This window comes from Diabrotica virgifera, chromosome 7 (assembly GCF_917563875.1).
Source record: "Diabrotica virgifera virgifera chromosome 7, PGI_DIABVI_V3a".
Lineage (NCBI taxonomy): Eukaryota > Metazoa > Arthropoda > Insecta > Coleoptera > Chrysomelidae > Diabrotica > Diabrotica virgifera.
The window spans coordinates 45,520,109-45,547,615 of NC_065449.1; the positions used below are offsets into that span (position 1 = coordinate 45,520,109).

General features: G+C 31.8%; 1 protein-coding gene across 2 annotated transcripts in view; it reads right to left on the bottom strand.

Annotated features, from left to right (window-relative positions):
• Positions 1-3,236: 3,236 nt before the first annotated feature.
• LOC114329212 (TNF receptor-associated factor 6) overlaps positions 3,237-27,507 on the bottom strand; it is a 40,597-nt gene continuing 16,326 nt past the window's right edge. The window contains exons 1-6 of one of the 2 annotated variants that reach the window (XM_050655985.1): positions 23,672-23,788; positions 20,761-21,067; positions 18,332-18,483; positions 13,916-14,158; positions 9,754-9,891; positions 3,237-4,013 (exon numbers count right to left, since the gene is read on the bottom strand). In XM_050655985.1, the coding sequence (XP_050511942.1) occupies positions 3,824-4,013; positions 9,754-9,891; positions 13,916-14,158; positions 18,332-18,483; positions 20,761-21,039 (1,002 nt within the window). In that variant the 5' untranslated portion in view covers positions 21,040-21,067; positions 23,672-23,788 and the 3' untranslated portion in view covers positions 3,237-3,823. Of the gene's footprint in view, positions 4,014-9,753; positions 9,892-13,915; positions 14,159-18,331; positions 18,484-20,760; positions 21,068-23,671; positions 23,789-27,507 lie in introns of those variants that run through there. The other variant, XM_028278247.2, reaches the window with a different exon arrangement.

Genomic DNA, 27,507 nt, shown 5'->3' on the forward strand with positions numbered 1-27,507 from the left:
CGTGAGTAGAATCCATAAGACATAATATATTTTTGCTGTTTTAATTTAAAGGATAGATTAAATTTTTTGATATCAAAAATAAATTGGTAAGGCAAATTTATGACGGGGCTGTCTTGATCTCCAGTGAATTGTATGGTCTCCGGACAAAAGTTAAAACAATTGCACCAGGCAAAACTATTATTTACTCACTGTTATAAGTCATTGACCTCTTTGACTATTCAAAATTTAAAAGTTACGCCAAAGAATTTTCAAACTATCTATTAGACAAGTTCATTAAAAATTATCCATCATTTTTTAATCAAATAAAATAAGAAAATGAATTAACAGTTTTATATTCTGATCCAAATATTTTCGGAAGGTGGGATAAGTTACAGACTATGTATAATTTTATATACTGCAATTCATTAGGTACAACAAACTGTTCCCGAAATTAATAAATTATTGTGCTCAAATGTGGGCAAATTCTGTCTCAAATGAACGGGATTCCTCTTGTCTCAAAAGAGTCAAAACGTATTGTCGAAACACCATGAAACAGGAGAGAATGTCAAACTTGTCTCAAATGTCGATAGAAAAAAACTTTTAAAATCCCTCCAAAACAATAATTAATTTTACAATTACATACATTATAACCCATTTTGCTACTTCGAAACAACATAGACCAGAGTTAATTTATAAACAGGTATAGTTTCTAAATTTATAGGAAAAAAACAAAAACCAAAGATCTCCTATGAAATTGAAGCCTTTGGAGACAAAACCTTGCCGACCCTGTCCCTAAAGCCAAGAGCCGCCACTGAGTTGCAACATACGATAATTATCATGTCTCATAATATGACCGAGGTATTCAAGTTTCCGTTTATTAGTTGTGAAAAGATTTCTTTTTGTTTTCCCATTCGGCACAATACCACTACGTTGGTGGTGTGGGTCGTCCAGGATATTTCAAGGATATGTCAGTGGGAGAGATATGTCGCAATAGGTGAATATATTCCCCATGTTGTTAAATGTTACGTTGGCCTTTTCAACTCTAGATCGTATTTTGGTTGTTTGATCTCATTTAGAGTTGAAGACTGTTCTAAGGTATACATGAGTCTATGTGTTGAATTAATTGGTTTTTTTATTTTCAATTATTGTCTGGCGGGTTTTTGAATTTTGTTCACCTTATACATTTTGTTTTTTTTTTTTATATTGAGGTTAAGTGCTCTTTCTTGACTTGATTTTTGTACCCTGTCCATAAGATACTGAAGTTCATCAATACTGCTGGCAAGTACGACTGTATCGTCAGCATATATTATTTGACAATTCTCCATCGATTTTTATGCCTTCGATGGCTTCACCCAGTGCTTTTTTTTTAATATATGGCATTAGATTTAACAAAATAAATGCTTATTGCCCATGTGGGCAGATTGCTGTGCTCATTGGAGTTAATACAAAAAGCATTTAATTCATTAAATTTTTTTTTGGTGCAGAATGTTTCGACTATGTTTTTGTTGTCTTTTATGGTCTAAGAGCTAGCAACGTTTTCGAGAAAGTATTTTAAGACAGCTGATTCTTTCATATATTGTTCCCTATGCTTCCTCGAACACCGTACCGGCCATCTGGCTGCTGAGACAGGTTGCGTTCATTACTGCGCAGCACACCTTTACAGGTAAATACAAAATCAGGGTGATGGATTAGCGTGATAAAGCTTAGTAGATCCGCTATAGTAATAGATAGCAATAAAAGTTAATAACAAAAATTGTAGCCAACTTTGAGCTTTACATTACAAAATTAGTTAGAATGTTACAGGGTGTTCTATAACATAGTGGCAGATCAAACTTTTGTTTTTTTAAATGGAACGCCCTATATTTTATTTTATATTCGAAATGTTCTTAACTTCCCAATCACAAAAATATAAAGGTTTGTTATGTTATACAGGGTATTTACAAAGTTATAACCAATGTTCTACGAAAATCGTAATAAGTTCAGCTCCCTGTGTAAATAAAAATAAGCACAACATCAATGGTTTATTGGTGCCATATTTTTTTGTTGATTGTCAAAATTTATAAAAATGGTTGATATTGCTAATTTTCTTTATATCGAATACAGGATGAGTCAAAACGCAAGTACATTATTTTCTCAGTAATTTTAAATAGAACAACCTTAATTAATAACTTGCTCTGAAAAATGAAAATATCTCGAAAACTAACAAATTTAGGCATAGGGCATTTATACAAAAATTAAAGTACGGTAATGATACTTTTCGATGGTGATATAAAATACAGGGTGTTCCATTTAAAATTTCTGGGAAAAGATTGTACTTGCGTTTTGACTCACCCTGTATTCGATATAAGGGAAATTAGCAATATCAACAATTCTTAAAAATATTCACAATTAACAAAAAAATATAGCACCAATAAACCATTGCTGTTGTGCTTATTTTTATTTATACAGGGAGCTGAACTTGTTAAGATTTTCATAAAAAATTGGTTATAACTTAAACTAAAATTGTTAAAGCCCTATATAACATAACGAACATTTATATTTTTGTGATGGGGAAGTTAAGAGAATTTCGAATATAAAATAAAATATAGGGTGTTCCATTTAAAAAACACAAGTTTGGTCTGCCACTATGTTATCGAACACCCTGTAACATTCTAACTAATTTCGTAATGTAAAGCTGAAAGTTGGCTACAATTTTTGTTATTAACTTTTATTGATATCTATTACTATAGCGGATCTACTGAGCTTTATCACACTCATCAATCACCCTGTATATTGAATTTAAATTATTTTAAGGCGAAAAATTTTTTTGTCATTACTTTTTAAACCACAGAAATGTCTGGCAATTATAGTTCATATTTCTAATAATGCTTAAAAAGTAATGACAAAAAATTTTTTTGTAATTACTTTTTAAACCACAGAAATGTCTGGCAATTATAGTTCATATTTCTAATGTTTAAAAAGTAATGACAAAAATTTTTCGTCTTATAATAATTTTAAATTCGATATATTTACCTGTACAAGTGTGCTGCGCAGTAATGAACGCAACCTGTATCAGTAGCCAGATGGCCGGTACGGTGCTCGAGGAAGCATAGGGAATAATATATTAAAGAACCAGTTGTCTTAAAATAATTTTTTTTTCCGACGTTGCTAGCCCTTGGTCCATTAATTTTTAGTTATTGAACTTTGATACATTATTTAGTTCTAAGGTGATACGAAGTTCGCCGGGTCAACTAGTATATGAAAAATAAAAAGCAATGTAATAAATATAAAATTTTATTATTACTAATAACAATACCTGTTTAACAGAATTAATATTCGCACTTTAAGTTCTTTCAGACCTTTATAAAAATACTTATTTTACATTTAAGTACGTATGAAATATAAACTTATAAAAAACAAGTCAAAGTTTTCAATCTAATAAAATATAAAATAATATTAAATTAAAAGCCTTATTGGGACCATTTTTCTGGTTAACTTTCGTGGCTTCTAAAATTGCAAGCCAAACGAATGCTGGAGCAAAAGAAGATGAGGGAATTCTACAATTTGCAATTCACAACTCACCTGTCCAGCGCGGAAAAATTCCAACGAAAAATGGACCCTTATACTGAGATAGGAGTAAACTAATAGAAACAAAAATGAATAAACATTTTCATTTCGTTGCAAAACGAAACCAAAGCCGTCTTATATTTCAGTTCGCTCAGAGAGCGCTACAAGCACTCAAAAGAGTGTCAGAGTGCTTGTAGCGCTCTCTGAGCAACTGAAATATAAGACGGTTTTGGTTTCGTTTTGCAACGAAATGAAAATGTTTATTTATTTTTATTATAAAAAACATTTAAAAACACTGTCATACAGTTTGAGCTTGGACTTTTATTAATAGCTGATTGTTAGAAATAAAATCTTGTTCAATTATCTCTTCCAGTAAAGCGAATTCGGTATATCCAAATCCTTTGGAATTCATTTCTTCAACTGGACGTTTAAATGCACCTAGTTCTGGACGGGTTATCATTGTTTCTTTAATACTTCTGAAAGATTGACTAAAACAGAACAAAATTGAAATTTACACTTAGATGTAGAAATTATTTGTAAAGGTAAGTGTACACTGTAGACTTTTGTGACTGTTAGACTTTTGTGTAGTACACATTTAGAGATGTCTAAGTGAAATCTACAAGTATAAACACTATTGATAGAGCACTAGCTAGAGTGTTTCTCTAGTCTCGCTAGAGTATTCACACTCTCGGTAGCGTGATAATTTAAGGGGCTATCCTAGTGTAAAAGTACGAAATTCATATAATTTTTGCGGAAATTTCTAAAATAAAAAGTACTGTACCAATTGTTTTGTAAATTTGCATGATCATTTATTATAAAAAGAAGTACATGTAAAACAATTTTCATAAAAAAATATTGAAAATTAAACGATTTATGTACCATCTACTGGCACCGTGAAAATAAAAACGTAGCTCCACTGCTGCAGTGATTGGGACTAATAAATAGCATAAATCGTTTAATTTTCAATATTTTTTATTAAAATTGTTTTAAATGTACTTCTTTTTATAATTAATGCTCATGCAAATTTTCAAAACAATAGGGAACTTGCACATTTTTTTTATTACATAATAATGTTCAGTTTTGTATAAAAATGAGATTTCCAAAATTTCACGCTTCAAAAACTCATAATAACTTAGAAGTACAAATTTAAAGTCTACTGTATCTTAAAATAGTTCAAACGACCCGTGACGTCACAGAGTTTACCTATATGTTCCGTTTATGGTTATATTTAGGTGTATTCTTCTTCTTCTTCTTCTTTAGTTTATTGGCCTCCACCTACTTGGGTATTTGGCCAGCTCATCGTCGCGTAATAAAGGAAAAATATTTATATTCTAATGACATTTATCGTATGTCATTGTAATAATATATACCAGTTTGTTGAGATTGGAGTTTGATACAGTTTTTGAAGGAAAGGAAAGAAGGTTTGCTATGGAAAATAAAACCATTTTGTAAAAGTACAAGTTTTCTATGAATAGTTCAAACGATCAAAAACACTTGTAACGTCATATAACTGTATTTTCTACTGACGTTTATGTCTAATTTAAAATTTTGTTTACGAATGTAATACAATTTTGTTTACGAATGTAAACATATATCCCCGTGACGTCACGACGCGTTTTGGGCTGGCTGGGCTGGTAGAAGTTGAATAGTCTTTAGGGGCCAAACGAAAGACAAACAAAACTTTTTTATCTTTGATACATGTTTTAAATTATGTTCTGTTGTGATTTTAACATTTTTTTCGAATTTACAATTTTATGCAAGTTCCCTATTGGTACAGTACTTTTTATTTTAGAAATTCCCAAAAAAGGTATATGAATTTCGTACTTTTACACTAGGATAGCCCCTTAAACAGTTCGTAGCGTCTATACCACACTCTATACTCGGATTCACGAGTAAATTTCAGTGCACTCCTTATGACAAGCGAGGTTGCCGATACCCCCGTATCTTCAGTCGGCTCTGCCACGGTAAGGTAGACGACGAACTTTAACAGCGCAGCGTTTTCTGCCATTTGATTTACGTTGTGCATAAGAGCCAACACTGAAATCTACAAGTGAATCCGAGTATAGGTAGCATGATAATTTAAACGGTTCGTAGTGTGCATTCATATACTTCACTAGATCTTTTGTTCAGGTAAATAGACTCAGTCCACTCTAGGTAGACCTGACACACACAATACAGCAGTTTCGAACTGTTATTTGTTTATTTCAAGATGGTATACAACGAAAGTGATAGTAATAAAGTGAAAGAACTGGTTCCCATTAAGTGGGATAAGACTAAACACTTTGTGACGGTAATATAATTTAATCGTCTAGCTAGAGTACGCCTATGTATTAACAAAACGCATTTTTATACCGTCTCTGACAGCATAAAAGACGGAACGAACATCCATTAGGGCATTTTCTGTGCGCTGAACGGAGAATAACCAACCAGGTATAATAGGTGAGTTAAACTTGTCCCGATCATATTCCGAAACCTTTCTAACCCCGTCAATTTGGCGTGCTGAGCGAAATTGACGAATCTCGCCCCCGTTCTAAGCTACGCGTGGTGAGCTAAGCGATCCTTACATTTTGTGCCATCTGGCGAGTTGAGCGAGATATTTCCTCTACTTATGCATCTATTGCCCCTCGATCGTCCTTTATTATTCATATCAAATATCGTCGCGCCAACCCGAGATTTACGAAAGTCCGATATATGTAGATTGTAACTATATTTTGATACCAAATTAACAAGTAATTAACGCTAATTTCTTTTGTATATTTGGTTTCAAAATAAATGCCTTATAAAAACAAATCCTGTCTTCGACTAAATTTGTTACCCTTATAATAAGGGATGATAAGGTGAGATAATCACATCTATGTATTAGTCGAGGAAATGAAGCATTTTGGCTAGCAATTTTTTCGTCCAGCATGAATTTACTTGAAATTTTTACAGAAGGTAGGGAATAGTCCAAGGAACATTTTCTATATCATGCCGCTGTACGCTAAAACCTTGGGGGTGTTTGCCACCCCATCTCGGGGGTGGGAATTTTTTATTACATTTTAACCATGTAAACCGATGTAAAAAGTAATTCTAAGAAAAATATGTTTTTTACATTTTCTTTGTAAAACTAATATTTTTCGAGTTATTCGCGCCTGAAAGTAACAGTTTTTCGATGAAAAAATCGACTTTTTTAGAGAGTTTTTTGAGAATACCTGGAAAAATATGCATTTAATCAAAAAAACTGTAGATATCAAAATTGTATCTGTTAGTAACACAAACCAAATTCTTTTTCTGTAATATCTAAGACCAATACAAACTGAGATACGGCATGTTAAAAGTTAGCTTTTTTCGTCAAATGCATAATTTGAAATATTCAAAGTAAAATAACGAAAACTTTGCATTTTTCGAGGAAAACTTAAATAATCTTTTTTCAAGTATACAGCTAGGCCTTTCAAAAAATAATAATAAGAAGTTTCTAGCCTGAAAATTAAGCGACTTATGATCAAAAAAAGGTCGGTACCTGCTTTTCTCTATGAAAAAATCAGTAAAAACAACCCCCTAACTACCCTCCTAATTGAAAATTGGTCTTCATCTTTCTGTAATTCATTTTATATTTATATTATCAATACACCCAAGAAGTTTGACCTATATAAAACACCTAATTTTAGAAAAATTGGAGTTTAAAGAAAAATTATTTTTTTGGAATTTCCCATTTTTTACCTTTTACTTCAAAATATCTCCGAAAATACTGGAGATACGAAAAAAATGATAGATTATTAAATCGTAACTTTTTTAACAACTAAAATTCTCTTGTGCATAGATTTTCATTACAGTGAACAGTTAGCGAGATATGGCTGTTTAAAACCTCTATTTACGAGCAAACACCCTCTTATTCGAGCCCTTTAAACCCACCCTAATTAAAAACTAAGGAACCTTATGTAATTTAGTCTGTTTGCAAAGTCTTATAACTCTTAAAAAATCCTACAAAGTCATTTTTGAAAATGACTTTTTATCGCCAAAAATGACGGAGATATGTTTATAAAACGATTTTCTTTTTCGAAAAATTCGGATAGTCCGCTTATGGATAATTTTCAATGTATGTATAATACCACAGAACTGGTTCGTATATTAGAAGATGACTAAAAAACCATTTGTATTTGTATTTGTACATATTTGTAAATTCGTATTCTTGTGTAAATAAATGTTTTTGTAATTCTTTAATTCTACTGTTTTTTTCTGTATAGATCTATTAAAATATCTACCTATAAAAACTGTAATGGTATTAAGGGTGGTTTTTAAGGGTTGAAATATTATGATATTATATCCTAAAGTATAAAACAATAAATATTTTTAGCCAATCAAAACCAAATTTTACCCATAATAAAGTTTACAATGTTTTTATATAATTTTTGACAATAAGGGGTAGTTTACACCCCTAAAAATAATCAACGCCCTTAAGCATGATATAGAATATGAAATACAGGGTGAGATGATCCTAATCCCAAATTTTTATGTAAATCGATGCAAGCCGAAATTATTCTTTTAGGATAAGTAAATTTTTTATATATAGCTCCAACAAGGGTGGTTTTAAGGGTTGAAATATTATTATAGTATATCTTAAAGCATAAAACAATCATTATGTAACTAATAAGAACCAAATGTTGACAATATTAAAGTTTAAAATGTTATTTTATAATTTTTTACAATTAAGGGTAGTTTTCACCCTTAAAAAACCAAAAGTGTACAACGGCTCAATATAGAAAATGAACTAGAGGGTGTATTGAGCCTAATCCCAAATTTTTGTACAAATCGATGCTGGACGAAAAAATTGCGAGGTTTTGCCATTTTTTCAGCTTCATTTCCTTGACTATATTTATTTTTGGAGCAACCTTTCCCAGTAAAAATTCGTAGTCTTCATGGTTCATTCAAAATCCTTCTTCTTAACGTGCCCTATCAAGTCCCCTTGACGTTGGCGATTAACATGGCGAAACTGTCTCTGTCTCGAGCTGTTCTAAGTAGTTGTTCTGCTTTCTTTGTCCCTGTCCACTCCCGGATATTCTTCAACCAAAAGGCCTGCTTTCTACCAATAATTCCTCTGCGTCCTTCGATTTTACCCATCATAATAAGTTGAAGAATATTATACCGGTCTCCCCTTACTACGTGTCCAAAATAGGCCTTCTTTCTATATTTGATGTTATCAAGCAGCTCGCGGGCAGCATTTGCTCTCTTAAGGACTGCCACATTTGTCAGCATAGTCATCCATGGTATTTTCAGTACACGTCTGTGCAGCCACATTTCAAAGGCCTCCAAACGATTAATGGTGGATATTTTTAATGTCCATGCTTCGACACCATACAAGAGGACTGACCAAATGTAACATTTAATCATGCGCCTCCGAAGTTGAAGTTGCAAGTTATCATTACAGAAGAATGACCTCATTTTTAAAAATGTCGTGCGGGCTATCTCCATTCTACATTTTATCCTTTATCTGGATCTAGTTGTTCAGTAATATGGCAACCAAGATATTTAAAACTGGTTACTTTTCGAATTATGTGACCATCAACATATATAACCGTGAATCTTGATGGGCCAAACGGCTAAATACCATGTATTTTGTTTTTGAACAGTTTATGTTTAGACCAAACTCTCTTCTCACTGTATCAATGGCATTTAAAAGGTATTGTAATCCATTCATATCATCACTTAAAATAACTGTATCGTCTGCATATCTGATTGTATTTATCAGAATTCCATTAACTTTCACACCACATTCCAAATTATGCAGCGCTTCCTTAAATATTCTATCTGAATATAAATTGAATAACAGTAGGGACAGTACACAACCCTGTCTGACACCTCTTTGTATTTTGCATATTTCTGTTGATTTTCCATTTATGCAAGCTGTCGCTGTTTGACGCCAGTATAATTTTTCTATGATTCGTACACCTTGACTATCAACTCCTTTATCCTTTAATATTTTAATTAATTTGTGATGTTTTACTCGATCAAAGGCCTTCTCATAGTCAATAAATACAGCAAAGACGTCTTTCCTTTTATCTCGGCATTTCTGCAATAATAATTTTAGTGCAAAGAGTGCGTCCGGGGTTCCCAGTCCATTTCTGAAGCCAAATTGTGTTTCATCCTGGTCTCCTGGTCTTCCAAAATCCTTCGTTTGAAATTATTGTAATTCAACGGAGCGAATACAAACATAAGACTTGTGCATAATCTAAATAAATATATTGTACTTACGTAGGATGTACCAGAGTTATGCTTAACTTTCCAGTAAACGGCCAATCTAAAGTATGGTCATGGTCAGTTCTCATAACATGGATCAATATTGCAATGTAGTTATTATCTTTGGGGGATAAATTTAAACGAACACATAACCTGTAGAAATAATAATAATATTAATAAACGTATTAAATCTGAAACTATTTATAATTAAGTTATCAAAAAATTGTTATTGATATATGCATTGGAAGAATGACATATTTTTTGACGGGTCGATAGTAGTACTCTTTTAAAGATATGGCTGCTTTCCAGAACTTTATGAGTTTAAGTAGTTGTTGTAAACTCCTGAAGAAAATTATCGCACCTCTGAATATTTAGTTAATAAATGATAAATAAAAGGAAATAACAATGATAAGTTGTTTAGCTTTACTAGAATGATAAGTACAATTGGATACAATTAAGGGCTAGCGCCAACAGCGCAACTGTTTTAAAACTACGGCTTGAAACCAATTGGACTAGCAGCAACTGTTTTGTGACCTTGGAAGCGTAGGAGAATGGGGATTCGCCCACGAGGCGATTTGGCTGAAAGCTGAAACTGGTTTTCAATCAGCCTAGTACCAATTTTTTCGACCTTCTCGTGGTTACACGTAAAGATTCATATTTAATAGCCTGAACATTGCGAAAACATTTTTACGCCAGTCAATGAGAGCAAGAACAGGATATTATCTCCGAATTCTATCCTACTGCATGGATTCTAATGAAATTTTGGGAATATCCTTTACTTATCTTCTCCTTTAAAGTCTACTGTGTATACCATGACGCTTTTATCTTGGAGGGGGGGTTCCGACCTCTTCGAGGGGGTGAAAAACTGTTTGGTTAAAATAACCACGAAAGTAGCTAGAAAACCCAATTCTAAGCAAAAACTGTTCTATAATTTTTTTGGAAACCACACTTTTTGAATTATTCGTGGTTGAAAATTGGCCATTTTCATTGAAACATAACACCTTTTCGGACGGTTTTTTTGCGAATACCTTAAAAACTATGCATCTAACTAATGGTGGGGGAGCAAAGTGTGCTAAATTTGCAGTCACTCGAGCGTTATGGGGACCTATTGGGTTGTGATTATTAGGTTCTAAAATCAAAAAAAGTTAAGTAAAATTTTCCATTTTAGTGGGCGCTTGCCATTTTTAATTTAATTTTCCATTTCCACCAATCATTTTTTCCGATTATAGCGCCATCTATCGATAATTAGAAAATATGTCTCGAATAAAGGTTGCTTATTTTTACCTAAATAATCCAAATCTGCAATAAAAATTTGGGGGTTTCATTTAAGATTTTAAAGTAACCCCCCACCCCGCCTGCGTGGGGGGTCGTGATTGGTACCATTCGATAGATTTTTCAAAAACATTTTGAAAGTATATTTTGCAGTTTTTCGATCTGATGTTCATTTTGAGAAATATCGCGGGGTTTGTATTTAAAATTTTAAATTTACCCCCGACCCCTCTGCGTGGGGGTCATGTTTAGTACCATTCGATAGATTTTTGAAAAATATTGAAGACGTTTTTTTTAGTTTTTCGATGTGACGTTCATTTCGCGAAATATTCGCTTTTTTTGTGAAACTTTTTGACTCGCCCATTTCCTTACGCCCCGCTCAAATCGTCAGATTTTTGAAATATACACTCTTTTGCATGTACTTAACTTATTTTATCGTTATCTGACAATTTCGAGTATTTTTAAGGATAGATTTTTTTTCGGGCCCCCTTGACGAACTTCCCTGTTTTAAGAGCCAATATATGGTAGAAGTACATCTGCAGGGTACCAGGTTTCTCCCCATATGATAATCTGACGCGCTCGAGTAACTGCAAAAATCCCCACTTGGGCTCCCCTACAATAATTAACCTATATAAAACATTTCTGTAGCTTATCAAAAAACAAAGAGATTAGTTCCATCACAAAACTTCTAGTTATAATACAAAAAGATATATGGTAGTTGAAAAGAGTTTGTTTTTTGGCACATGCTTAAAATGGTGTATTCAACTTGAAATAACAGATGTTGTTCTAAAGCTATTTTCTTGTGGCATTTTTGTAATTAATTATTTTTAATGGGAAATAAGCCACAATTTTACTAAGAAATTATGTTATTAACGTTTTGACGTCCAAATCGGATGCCGCTGTCAAAATACAAAAAATATTAATAAATTAAACAAAAATGTTGTTGCTTAGTAAAAAATTCTTCTAATAATTTATTTAAGGTACTAGTACACTTTAGAAGACCAAAAATAAGCATGTTTTCAAGATTTTTTTAGAATGAGAGAATACAAAAAATATATCTTGTTTCATTTATGCACGTACACTAATATTGTAGAGGGCGCCAAAGTCGAGGCCTCGAAAAAAAAGCAGTTTCGATGGCGGACAGTTAATCTCAGGATTGGGATGTCTGAAACAAAAATATCGTACGGCATTTGAAAAAGGAAGGTTTCTTACGTAACAATTTACCGCCATTAGTGAAAAATTCCGAAAAAAAAAAGATTTTACGGAAATTTGAAAAAAATTTCTGAAAAAATCGCCCGTTTTCTTCAGTTTTTCATTGACAAAAAATATTTATTTTTTATTTTTTGGTCAAATTGTGGTAAATTGTCACGTAAGAAACGTTCCTTTTTCAAATGCAGTACGATTTTTTTGTTTCAGATATCCCAATCCTGAGATTAACTGTCCGCTATCATTTTTCAAGGCCTTGACTTTTGCGCCCTCTACAATATTAGTGTACGTGCATAAATGAAAAAATATATATTTTCTGTACTCTGTAAGAGTTAGATATTAATATGTAAAATGTTTTATGTTCATTTTTAATAAAGGTTTTGAGAAAAAAATTCTTGAAAAAAATGATTATTTTTGGTCTTCTAAAGTGTACTAGTACCTTAATCTGACTGATTTATATCGGCAATTCAGACATATATTATACATTTTAAAGTAACAGACTTTAAAATGATAGTGCCAATATTTATGAGTTGCGTTCCTGGGACGACTTTACTGAAAGATAATTCATTCGATTACATGAAATCAACCCCAACTCAAGAATATCCGTCACAAAAAATCATAGCATGTGATCTGTCTTTAAAAAGACAACCACATGCAACGGTGACAGTGAAATTCTCGCGTTAGAGATTCCATAGTAAATCACGAGGAAAACTAGGAAAAAACCTCGTGATACTATCCCGAAATCGTAATTATTAGGTCTTACTTTAGTTTACTCTCAAAACTAATACCAAATTCTGATCTTAATATGTACATATGTTATTTTAAATTATAAATAATATTAATAATACATAGATATACAAATAATACTAAAATATAAAATATGTACTAACTCGATATGTTATTGACTTACTAATCGTGGTATTTTCTTTCTATTGATTTCCTCTTTTAGTATGGGTAACCACATCCTACTGCATTCTACCGAGGAATTTGCAACACAATTGGTTTCATTTAGCATAATTAGAGCCGCTTCTTTATGCTAAATGAAACCAATTGTGTCGCAAATTCCTCGGTACAATGCATTAGGATGTGGTTACCCATACTAAAAGAGGAAGCAGCCTTCTTAGATACCACAGGAAAGCCTCCACACAATTCAGATATGTCCCTTTAACCAATGACCAGATCGCACTTCCGTACATCAGGATGGGCCATATGTAGCATTTCAAGACCCAGATTCTAAGGGTTAAAAAAACTTCACAGCGAAGGAGGTATTTATCATATTTAGCGAAGGTGTTTCTAGCCATTGCTATTTATCTTCACTTCTAGGTCACAGTGCCATTTGCTGTTTAATGTAGCTTCAAGATATTTAAAATTTTCAACTTGTTCAATAGTTCTATTTATATTCAACTGAGATTCCATATGGGTTATATGATAATCCATAGATTATCAATGATTGTTAATTATATAATTGATGGTTTAATTGACAGAATCAATTGGCACTGCTAAATAGATAATCTTTCGATAACTTGGTCATCGGGCTATTGAATAAAGGACTTATAGGAAGGGCGGCATTCACTACATTCTAGGTTAATTTAGGAAGGGGGTAATTCCATACATTTGTTTCAAAATTACATTATCACATCGAAACCTTAGATTATTTCAATTAAATCAATACTAATTAAAACTGAACTATGGTTAGACTTACTTATATCCATTTGGACTCGTATAAAATCCAGTGCTATAATACATTGCGTGTGGGTTTTCCCTCATAGCTGTCATTTTGCTTTTAAAATCACTAACGTACCATAGGAAGCAGCCGTTACAATAAAGTTGATTGAGTTTGGTCATGGGGAGACTTTGTGATGCTATTTGTTGAGACATATTTGCTATTATTATATCTTGTTCTCGGGATTTTTGTTCCAGATATACTATTTTTTCATATAGGGTTCTAAAAACACAGTTGTATATAATATATTTATTTGTAGGTAAAATTAAAGTAACTTGGTTCACTTTAAAAATGAAAAAAGAGTTTTTCTAATATTTGACGTAGCACAAAAGTAGAGAGTGGGAAAGGTAGGTCAATAATTGACCTATGGGAAAGGTAGGTCAATAATTGACCTACCTTTCTTAAAACCACCTTGATACTTACCAAAGAGATTTTCCACGTACATACTTAAAAGGCTAGACAGGGAATTGGAGAATATTTTGTATATTGGATTCAGAAGAGTTATACCCCTGTTATTTTTACATTCCAACAAATCTCCCTTTTTGTGCAGTGGATATAAGGTCCCTTCTTCTTCTTAAAGTTCCATCTCCTATCGGAGGTTGGATATCATAATGGCTATGGTAACTTTGTTGGCTGCTGCTCTGAACAGTTGTAATGAACTACAGTTAAACCATTCTCTAAGGTTCCTCAGCCAGGAGATGCGTCTTCTTCCTATGCTTCTTCTTCCTTGGATCCTTCCTTGCATAATAACTCTCAGCAACTCTAGCCCAATAAATGACCGTTTTGGAGTGTAATTTCCAGGGGCAACTCCGAATTGCATGAAAATTTGGATTTAGGTTCTACTTACCCTCCACTTCAAAGTTGAATTTGTGCCGTTGGTTGCTTTTACTTGGGGGTGACATTTACCCCTTCTCGGGGGGTGAAAAACGCGTGTTTAAAATAAGGCCGGAAATGAATAAATTGACTTATTTTAAGCACCTTTTGTTCTATAAAGTTTTTTACGTAAGTCAATACTTTTCGAGTTATTCGCGATTTAAAATGTTGATTTTTCGACAAAAAAAAAACTACGTTTTTAAACCGTTTTTCCCAAATAATTCAAAAAGTAAATATTTTATAAAAAAAAAAATATTTTCAGCAAAAGTGTAGCCTATAAAAAAAGACGAAAAAAATGGTGTACCAGTAAAGTCTACAAATTGAGTAGAAGCAAAGTTGCAGCTTATGAAAAATACGTTCTTATTCGTCTAATTCCAAATCGAATAATTCAACGCGAAATCACCGAAGAAAGAAGCGTTTTTCGGGAAAACCTTATTAACATTTTTAAAGTACGAAAAAAATGGTGTACCAGTAAAGTCTACAAATTGAGTAGAAGCAAAGTTGCAGCTCATGAAAAATACGTTCTTATTCGTCTAATTCCAAATCGAATAATTCAACGCGAAATCACCGAAGAAAGAAGCGTTTTTCGGGAAAACCTTATTAACATTTTTAAAGTATCGAAGAAAAGTTTAATATTTGTTTTTTACAAAAGTTTACAGCAACAAAAATAAACGAGTTACACTGAAAAAAAAAGTTCGCCCCTTTTTTTGGTAAAAAAAAAATCGTGCAAACCTCCCTCTATTTAGCACCCTAAATGAAATTAATCGTTTGAATTTACCATCTATTTTAACTGTATATGTATTGTTTATATGATCTGTAAGTTTGATTGGTTTGAAGTGCTTATTTTTGAAAACATTTGGTTTTATAGTAAAAAAAAAATTTCTAAAAATTTTTGAAAAATTTCATTTTTTCAAAATAACTTAAAAAGTATTAGTGATAAGAAAAATCTTAAAGAGTAAAAAAATGTAGGTTTTGCTATTATAAATATGCTAGTTTCATTTTGTTTCTCCGTAAGACAAAAATTGGTTAAGATATGGCTGTTCAAAATTTGCATACACTCGTGATTAGTGACCCATTCAAGCTTTCTCAATTATAATCCTTTTAAAAATAAACACTTTAAACCGGCGAAACTGACAGATCAAATAAAAAATAAATAGGTAAGTAAATTGTTTGTAAAGCGGTAGCGATTAATTTAATTTGGGGAGCTAAACACGGCGAGATTTTCATGATTTTTTACAAAAAAAAGAGGGCCACCTTATTTTGAGCGTAACTCGTTTATTTTTAGTGATAAAACTTTTGTTAACAATTAAAACAAAGCTTTTTATAAACACTTTAAAAAAGCTTAAATGGGTTTTTCCAGAAAAGTGCTTAATTTTTCGGCGATTTCACCTTGAAATATTCGATTTGGAATTAGACGAATAAGAACGTATTTTTCATGAGCTACAACTTTGTTTGTATTAGATTGATAGACTTTACTGATACACCATTTTTTTGGGTTTTTTATAAGCTACACTTTTGCTAAGAATATTTTTTTCGATAAAATATTTACTATTTGAGTTATTGGCGGAAAACCGTCTGAAAACGTAGTTTTTTTGTCGAAAAATCAACATTTTCAATGGCAAATAACTCGAAAAGTATTGACTTACGTAAAAAACTCTATAGAACAAAAGTTGCTTAAAATCAGTCAATTAATCCATTTCCGGTCTTATCTTGAACGTATAATTTTTCACCCCCGAGAAGGGGTGACTGTCACCCCCCAAGTAAAAGCAACCAACGGCACAATTTCAACTTTGAAGTGGAGGGTAAGTAGAACCTAAATCCAAATTTTCATGCAATTCGGAGTTGCCCTTGAAAATTACACGGTATCGCCGAATTTCCCGTTCATTTACTGGGCTACTCATATTTTTCTCCTTTGGTAATGTGACCCAAATATTCCAGTTTTCTTGTTTTTATACTGTTCATAATTTCTAACTCCTTATTTAAACGTCGTAGCATTTCAAAATTGGTGATCCTTTGAACCCACTGAATTTTCAATATTCTTCTGTAACACCACATTTCGAAGCTTCTATTTTTCTTATGTGTTGTCTCTTCAACGTCCAAGCTTCCATTCCGTATAGTAATATAGAAAATATGTAGCATCTTAGAGCCCTCAATCTGAGAGGCAACTGAAGGTCTTTGTTTGTAAGCAGTATCTTATTTTTTATAAATGCTTGCCTTGCAGTTTCAATTCGGACTTTAATTTCTTTGCTTTGGTTATTTTTGTCATCAACCCAGGTTCCCAGATATTTGTATGTCTTTACTTTTTCTATGTGGGTTTGCTCTAGTATTAGCCTTTCATTTTCATGTTGTGTTTTGAGACAAATCATAAATTTAGTTTTTTCTTGTTTATTTGAGTCCATATCGAATGAAATAATCGTTAATTCCATTTAACAATTCTTATAGCGATTCCAGGGTGTCTGCCGTTATAACGGTGTCATCAGCGAATCTTATATTATTTACTATTCCTCCGTTTATAGAGATTCCAATATGGCTTCACTGTACACGTTTAACAGTAGCGGCGATAGAACAAAACCCTGTCTTACCCCTCCTGTATATCAATATTCTCAAATTCTTGTTCTTCTATCTTTATATTGGCCTTTTGATTCGAATACAGATTGATGATAATTCGTAAGTCTCGTCTGTCTAAGTTAAACTTCCATAAAAGTGCGTTGCGTAGGGGGAGGGGTTAAAAATCTTCAAAAATCGCGTTACGTAATACTTTAACGCTCCCTTAGTTTTTCATGTCGGACTCTGTCGAACGCTTTTTCGAAGTCGATGAAACAGGAATAAATATCCAGGTTCATATATAAGCATCTTTGAGAGAGGACATTAAACGCATACAATGCCTCTCTTGTTCCATGTCCTTTGCGGAACCCAAATTGAGTATCATCCATATCATCTTCTAGCTTTCTGTATAATCTTCCATGAATCACTTTTAGAAATATTTTGAGGGTATGGCTTATTAGTGATATTGTCCTATAGGGTCCCAGTATATAAGGTCCCAGTGCACCATTTCTCTGGCATTTGTTCTTCTTACCAGACTTATTACTCTGAATTTTGTGCATAATGCTGTTACCTCTCTGTTTGATAAGCTCTGCAGAGACGCGGTCGACTCCTGATTTTTTTTGAGGCATGTGATTGGGTCTCTTACTTCAATATTGAAGAAGGTTCTATGTGGGTGTTACTTCTTGGTCCTTGGGGTGACTCACCATTTTCCACTTCAGTACCAAGTAATTCTTTGAAGTGTTCAACCCATCTGTTTTGCACTGCATCACTGGTAATAACTATATGTATGTCCAATAGCACAACAAACTGGCAACAGTTGGCGATGAACAGAAACAACTGGCGAAATAGACTGAAGAAAGTTGAGACTCAACTAGGGTTGTAGCATCACTGATGATGATGGTAATCCAATGAATTGAATATAATCCTAATATATGGATTAAGTAGAAAAATATATTGAGTTCAAAGTTTTTTACTTACTTTAATAATTCCTGCAAATTATCGTCCTGTAAAGCTGCAGGTTCTGAGTTCTTTGGTGGGGGATCCCAAAAATTTGCTTGTTGGGCTATACTGGATGAACTACTAGGTTCATTTTTGTTAATAGAAAGTGAGGAATATGCTTTCGAAAGCAGCTAAAAAATATTAATTTGAATATGATTGAATACTTCTAAAATACGTATACGACAATGCAACTATGTAAATAAATGTAGCAGAAGGCTTAACAACAAGCAAGACAAGAACGGAGAGATGAGTTAGACAGGGAGACACTATCGCTCCAAAATTATTTACTCTTGCATTAGAAGATGTGTTCAAGAAGTTAAATTGGAAACAACACGGAATTAAAAAATTAAAATTGATGGCAGATTTTTAAGTCATCCAAGATTTTCAGATGACATGGTACTCATAAGCAACAATACAGAAGAACTAATCTACATGCTAAAGGAACTTGAAAGAAGAATCTCAGAAAATTGGTTTAAATAAAACAAAAGTGATGTCAAATCAAATTATCACAATCAACTTAGATGGAAGTGAGATCAAAAGTGTCTAAGGGTCACACAAGGTTTCTTTTGAATGAGATATTTGAAATTTAAAAACATACTCAACTCTCTCTTCTTTTTCACCCCTGTAATTTATTAAAATAAACATTTTAGAAGCTTTGAGGGACTTTCGGCCCTCGGTAATAATGTAATCTTTCATTCTGCGTTACTACAGAAAGAGATAATATGACCTGATAAAAAGAATATGGGAAGTAGAAAGAATGCCAGAAGAGTGGACCATAGCAAGGATATGCCCTATACATAAAAAAGGTGATAGAATGCTATGCGAAAACTACAGAGGCATCGCACTATTAGAAATAGTTTACAAAATCTTGGCACAAAGTATAAGAAAAAGGCTAAGTCATTATTCGGAAAAAATACTGGGGGAATACCAGGCAGGTTTTAGAAACAACAGATCAACGACTGACCAAATATTTGACTTAAAAGAAATACAGACTACCTGTTACGAACATAAAACAGTACTATATGCTTTGTTCATAGACTTTAAGCAGGCTTACGACACAGTAAATAGACAGCAGATGTACGAACTGATGAAAGAATTGGGGATACCTAGTAAAATTGTCAGGATGATAAAGATGACGATGGAAAACACAACAAACGAAATAGCTTGGAAAGGGTATACATCCAAAAAGTTTGAAACCAAGGAAGGATTACGACAAGGAGACCCACTATCAACAACGGCATTCAATCTAACATTGGAAGGAATATTCAGGAAAAGCAGAATAAACATGCAAGAAACGATATTTAAAAACGGCCACCAATGCATAGCATTTGCAGATGATCTGACGCTATTAGCAACAAGCAAAAAAGAACTACAAAAGTTAATGAAAAACATAATAACAGAAGCCAAAAAATTCGGACTTAAAATAAATGAAGAAAAGACAAAGTATATGATAATGGGAGAGATCCAAAAAGAAAAAGAAAATAACATCATAGTACAAAGAGATGGAGAAAAAACATACTCGTTCAAAAGAGCCAAAGAAATTATTTATCTGGGAGCCAAAATAGAGGAAAATGGTCATGAAGAAGGGGAGATAAAGGCCTAAAGGAAATCCCTAAAGGAAATAAAAAATATGGAGCATTACGCACATTATTGAAATCCAAATACGTATCAAGAAAAACAAAAATAAGAATTTATAAGACTGTTATCAGACCTACAATAACATACGCAAGCGAAACATGGGTGCTCAAAAAGTCAGAAACAGACCTTTTAGAAAGATGGGAGAGAAAAATGCAAAGAGCAATATATGGAGGTGTGAAAATAGAAGGTCAGTGGAGAAGAAGAACCAATAAAGAATTGAAAGAACTATATCAAGAGCCAACGATTACGACGACGATCAAAGCACAGAGAATACGATACTTGGGGCACATCGAGAGAATGGGAAGTAAACGAATGCCAAAAATGGTACTCTCACGAAGACCAATACAAAAGAGGAGGAAAGGCAGGCAAGGAAAATATGGAAGGACAGTGTATATGAACACTTGAAGAAAAGTAACATTGAGAGATGGAAAGAACTAGCATTGGACAGAAGGAGATGGAGAGAGGTGGTGAAGGAGTGTATAAAAAGACTGAAGTGTAATTAAAAAAAAAATTATAAGTTTTATAAGTTATGTAAGTTATATTAAGTTATTTATTATATTATTTATGTAATCAGAAATGTAAACATTTTAGCCCTAGGCCTACAAGGCCTGTTGCGCTTAATAAATAATTCATTCTGCGTTTAAATTTTCCAAAAATACTTATTAGTTTTCTCAAGATTCGAAAAAAATGAATACAGTTAAAAAACATTGGTTCGAAATGTAATTTAAATTAAATGTAATTAAATATAATTTATGAGTAACATTACTTACAGCTAAATGTTTTTGAATCTGTTCTTCTAAATGCTTAGTAAGTTTAGGTTCATCTTCAAACTTCTCTGTACAACCTACGTCAACAAAAGAACATCGTAATTTTTCGTTATCAGGCAATTCAGGTATTTTATATTCACACACCAAAAGATGAGCTTCAATATCCAATGGAGAAAGTTCTTTTAAACATCCCCTGACTATATTCGGGCACTTGGTACGTTGTTGCGATATTTCCCTTCTTGTAAAATTATCAGGGAATATATCTGCTTTATTCAGTTTCATGTTATCAACTGGACAAGCTTGACCTTTCCTAAAATACATTTTTTAATTGTTAAATTACATCCACAAGAATATAAATTATTGTAATCTTAATATTACAAGAATTATAAAAATTAATACTACACATTTAAGAAAATAAATAAATAAAAAGTATAAAGCTTTTTTTGTAGTTCACCCTGTATATGAATATTTGTCAATGTTTCTGTTAAACTTAATCTGGCAAGTAGAACACATTGTTTACCTTATTATGTAAATTTAATACTTATTTATTTATTTATTTCTTCTTTGTTATAAAGAGTGTGTATTTCATAGCAATTTCGATATAAAAATGGTCACAACTAGCTAAACACACTGTAAAGTAGTGTCGAACCCTATATACTGTAAGAATAGGAATTATGAATGGAATCTAAATATGAGAAAATATACAGGGTATCCTATTTAAAAATTGTATGTTTACTTTACCATGTAATAATTATTAATTACCCTGTAGAATTCAGCATATTAGTCGAGGAAATGAAGCTGGAAAAATGGCAAAACCTCGCAATTTTTTCGTCCAGCATCGATTTGTACAAAAATTTGGGATTAGGCTCATTTCATCCTCTAGTTCATTTTCTATATTGAGCCGTTGTACGCTTTTGGTTTTTTAAGGGTGAAAACTACCCCTAAAAAAACTACTTGAAAAAAATTATAAAACAACATTTTAAACTTTAATATTGTCAACATTTGGTTCTTATTAGTTACATAATTATTGTTTTATGCTTTAAGATATACTATCATAATATTTCAACCCTTAAAACCACCCTTGTTGGAGCTATATATAAAAAATTACTTAACCTAAAAGAATAATTTCGGCTTGCATCGATTTACATTAAAATTTGGGATTAGGATCATCTCACCCTGTACTTCATATTCTATAACATGCTCAAGGGTGTCGATTATCTTTAGGGGTGTAAAATACCCCTTATTGTCAAAAATTATATAAGAACATTATAAACTTTAATATGGGTAAAATTTGGTTTTGATTAGCTAAAAATAATGATTGTTTTATGCTTTAGGATATAATATCATAATATTTCAACGCTTAAAAACCACCCTTAAGAAAATTATAATTTTTATAAGTAGATAATTTAATAGATCTATACAGAAAAAAAGTAGAATTAAAGAATTACAAAAACATTTATTTACACAAAAATACGAATTTACAAATATTTAGAAGTACAAATACACATTGTTTTTAGGTCATCTTCTTGTATATGAACCAGTTCTGTGGTATTATACATGCATTGAAAATGTTCCATAAGCGGACTATTCGAATATTTCGAAAAAAAAAACGCGTTTTATAAACATAGCTCCTTCATTTTTGGCGACAAAAAATTTTTTCAACAATGGTTTTGTAGAATTTTTGAAGAACTATAACATAACACTGTGTAAATTAAATTTCGTTAGATCCCTTACTTTTTAATTGGGGTGGGTTTAAAGGGCTCGAATAAGGGGGTGTTTGCTCGTAAATAGAGGTTTTAAACAGCTATATCTCGCTAACTGTTCACTGTAATGAAAATCTATGGAGAATATAATTTTAGCTATTAAAAAAGATATAATTTATTAGTTTATAATTTTTTTCGTATCTCCAGTATTTTCGGAGATATTTGAAAGTAAAACATAAAAAATACGAAAGTGCAAAACATCAATTTTTCTTTAAACTCCAATTTCTCTAAAATTTGGCATTTTAAATAAGTCAAACTTCTTGGGTGTATTGACAATACAAATATACAAGGAATTAGAGAAAGGTGAAGACCAATTTTTAATTAGGAGGGTAGTTAGAGGGTTATTTTCATTGATTTTTTCGTAGAGAAAAGCAGGTACCGACTTTTTTTAATCATAAATCGCTCTATTTTCATGTTAGAAATTTTTTAGTATTATTCTTTGAAAGGTTTAATTGTATTCTTGAAAATAGATAATTTAAGTTTTTCTCGAAAATGCAAAATTTTCCCGTTATTTGGCTTTGAATATTTCAAATTATGCATTTGATGAGAAAAGCTAACCTTTAACATGCCGTATCTCGGTTTGTGTTGGTCTTAAAGATATTATAGAAAAAGAATTTAGTTTGTGTTACTAAAAGATACAATTTTGTTATGTCCAGTTTTTTTGAATAAATGCATATTTTTCGAGGTATTCTCAAAAAACCCTCTAAAAAGTCGATTTTTTCGACGAAAAACCGTTACTTTCAAGCGCGAATAACTCGAAAAATATTAGCTTTACAAAGAAAATGTAAGAAACATTTTTTTCTTAGAACCACTGTTTACATCGATTTACATGGTTAAAATGTAATAAAAAATTTCCACCCCCGAGATGGGGTGGCAACCACCCCCAAGGTTTTAGCGTACAGCGACATGATATAGAAAATGATCCTTGGACTATTCCCTACCTTCTGTGAAAATTTCAAGTAAATCCATGCTGGACGAAAAAATTGCGAGCCAAAATGCTTTATTTCCTCGACTATATTATTGTAGTTTGCAGAATATCACTTCCTACATTTTTTTTTAAATAACTTTTTTGAATATTCTGTACAATTACAACCAATTTGAGACTAAAAACTCGACCTGTATTTATATGTGTTATTGTTACTGATTTTTACCTGATTTTCCTGCCTTTTCATATCTTTTTCACTTATAACACATTAAAATTCTAGTTAAACACAATATTATCTATTATCATTGTTTATCTACACAGATTTATGGTACAGATCATAACTGAAATATAGGGACTGATGATTAGTCTACACATTTACAATATGTATTAAGAATCAATTAATTCATGCATATTTTAGTGTGTGAGTCACACTGACCAATACTTCCACATTTTTATATAATTGAAGATTCAATGACTCATAAAGGTTGAATAGCAAAGATGGAACATTGAACTCCATGAAGTAGATACTTATCTCAAATGGCAAATTGATGATTGAAATGTTAAACACCAGTAATTCTAATTTTCTCTTATTTTTAAGCATTTACTGTGTATAAATCATATTACATGCTTTTGTTTCAAAGATATTGTCATGCTTATTGGTAAGCCATGTTATCAGCAATTTATTTCCAATGGGCATATTGTTATAAATTGTGAATGATTTAGGTCCGGTTTCACCAACAACAAATAAATCAATGAATAGTTATTCGTCGAATAAAATTTATTAGATGTTTATATTTTTATACTGTTTCAATATAATGTTGATAATTTAAAGTTATACTGACGAATTTACTTTCTTATATATAAAATTACGTGCATAGAAATCGGCCCACTTAAAAATTTAGTCATTTTTGATGTCTTATATTTCCTAAACCTGTTAGCCGATTTAAGTGATTTTTTTAACATGTTATAGCCTGATTCTTTAACAATAGCACTGTAATAATATTGTTGCTAAACAGGTAAATTTTCATTGTTTAAACAAAATAAACGTTTTTTTTGTTTTAAACGTTTTTTTTTTTTGTTTTAAACATGTTTTTTTTGTTTTTAAATTGTATGTTTTAAACAAATAAAACTTGTTTAAAACACATGTTTTTTTGTTTTAAAAGTTTTTTTTGCTTTAAAAATGTTTTTGTTTTTAAATTTTATGTTTTAAACAAATAAAACTTAGAAGAAAACATTGTTTAAATCATATTTTCCCAAACATAATATTAATTGAAAGTGTTTGATCTATTATTATTCTACTAAATATGTAATTGATAAGAAAACCAATTGCAAAATTAGGAGCTATTGCCTGGGGAACCCCAGACTATTTACTATTTATAAATCCGCATTACAAGTTGGCTATCGCAATAACGTCTATTGTCAGTTATTTTGTGCTGTTTCTGGTGGTGCTTAGTGTTTTTTTTAAACATGCAAATGATTTGGTGACCCCAGCTCATTTTTTGGCAAATTTGCTTGATCATCGCTTTATTGAAAATAAACTTATCCTCCATCCATTATAAATTATCATCCAGAAGCATTTTAGAGTATTATTATTACCAGGCAAAGTGTGTACCCTTTACACCATATGTTTTCTAAACACCTATATTGACAATGTAAAACCATTGGCATGGTGGCGTTCTAAGAAAAATATAAATACTACAGCATTGAAACTTGCTCAACAGCTTCACACAGCTGTTGCATTGTCAGCCAACATAGAAAGACTCTTCTCATCATAATGTTTACCATTCCAAACTACGTAATCGGCTAGGCAATGTCAAAGCTGCTAAGTTGGTTTCAATTTTTAAAGAGCTTAATTCCATCAGTGATGACGTGACTGATTTAAATTACAAGATTACTATTAGTCTGAAACAGTTTTGAGAAATTGATTAACTCTTCTTTGCAAAATATTTTCAGTTTTCCAATTTTTTTTGTGTTCAGATTATTAATAAATAAATAATATACAGGGTGTAAGTAAATAAGTATGAAAAATTTTAAGAGCTAATTCTACATGAAAAAATAATGCCGGTTTGCTCTATAAACATATGTCCGCAAATGCTTCGTTTGCCAGATACGGGGTGTTGAAATTTTTATTTCAAACTGCCAATTTATTTATTGCTCTAAGACCAGTTGAGCTATGAAAATAAAATTTGGTGAGTTTTAGGAGGTAGTTATTGCGCATTTTTGGCATACAATTAAGAATTTTGTATTCATCATTCGCGCGCATACGGGTAATAGTCTGAATTTTTTTAAAGAAAAAAATAGTACGCCACTGAGATATTTCAAATTAAAAATGATTTTTAAATTCCACGTTTAATTTTTGATAAGAAACCTTTCGTACCTTTTTTCATATGATGCACCGTTGTTATGCAGAAAAATAAAACATCTTGGCGCGTATTTTTCATTTCTTAATACATCATCAAGAACTATCCAATATAATAATACTAAACTAGAACAATAACAGAATATATTACTAATAAGATTTCAACTAGGTGCAAAGCAGCAAAGAATGTTTAAAATGATCTCCTTTACAGGTAATAAAAGAATTTTATATTCATCATTGGCGCGCGTACGGATAATGGTCTGAATTTTTTGAAAAAAAAGTACGCCACTGAGATATGTCAAACTAAAAATCATTTTTGAATTCTTCGGTCAATTTACGACAAAAAATCTTTCTTACCTTTATTTCATACGAGGCGCCGTTTTTATACAAAAAATAAAACATCTTAACGCTTACAAAGTACACTCGCGATAATAAAAAGCGGGTCACTCAATAATAGCCAGGGAGGTAGTGTCAAATTTGACCGGAGCATTTTAGCATGGCTCGTTTCTTATTATTTAGGTAGGTGTTCCAAAGCTTATTAAAAAATGATGTGTCAGCTGGCCCAAAACCGGGGATTTTAGGCAAGAAAAGCTAAATTATGAAAGTTGATGGACCAACGCTACAGCTTAAATGTCAAATATTTATATACGTTACTCAGAACATTTAATGGACTTGGTTACTTGGCACCTACCTTTCACTCAGAAGATCGGGGTTCAAATCCTGGCGCGGAAAATTCTTTTTGTTTTTTAAATTGACATTTTATTTTGAAAAATATTTTTTTTATAATACCACGTTTTTATTATTTATACGAGACAATATAAAAAAAATCTGTATGTCTTTTATAGAATTATGCATAGAACTTATGAAATATGATTGACCTTAATAATCAAAATTGATGTACATGAACCCCTGAAGCTTCCTGAGTTAGTACGACCAATCTAAGTGAAAAAGGGGGTTGGCCTCCCCACCCCACTCCCGACATTTTTTTATCTTTTTAGACAAACTGTTTTTTGCATAATTTTATGTGATGTAAAACCAAAAGATACATACAACCCTAATTTTTCACTTTTCTATCACCAACCCCCATTTTTTGAATATCAATCTAATTATTTCCCTGTTCTCTATAACATATAAAAATGAATTTTTGTCTGTATGTCCCTTATAGAATCGTAAACTATGCATTTAATCATATTATGATGACCTCAAGCAAAGTTTTTGTACTTACATGAACCCAGGAAGGAGTTAATACTTAATAATATATACTTAATATACTTAATAATTAATAGAGTTAAAAGAGTTAATACTTTTTTATTATTAACTAGCTGACCCGGCAAACTTCGTACCGCCTTAAAATTAAATAATGTTTGAATGTTTAATACCTAAAATTACCAGAAAGCCAAAAAATACTAAAAAATATTGCGTACCCATACTTTTTTCTACTAAATGCATAGTTTACGATTCTATAAGGGACATAGGTACAGACAAACATTCATTTTTATATATTATAGAGAATAGGGAAATATTTAGATTGCTATTAAAACATGGGGGTTGGTCATAAAAAAGTGAAAATTTAGGGTTGTATCTTTCGGTTCTACAACATATAAAATTAAGAAAAAACAGTTTGTCCAAAAAAATAACAAATAATATCTCCCTTTTCACTTAGATTGTTGGTCTTACCAACTCAGGAACCTTCAGGGGTTCAT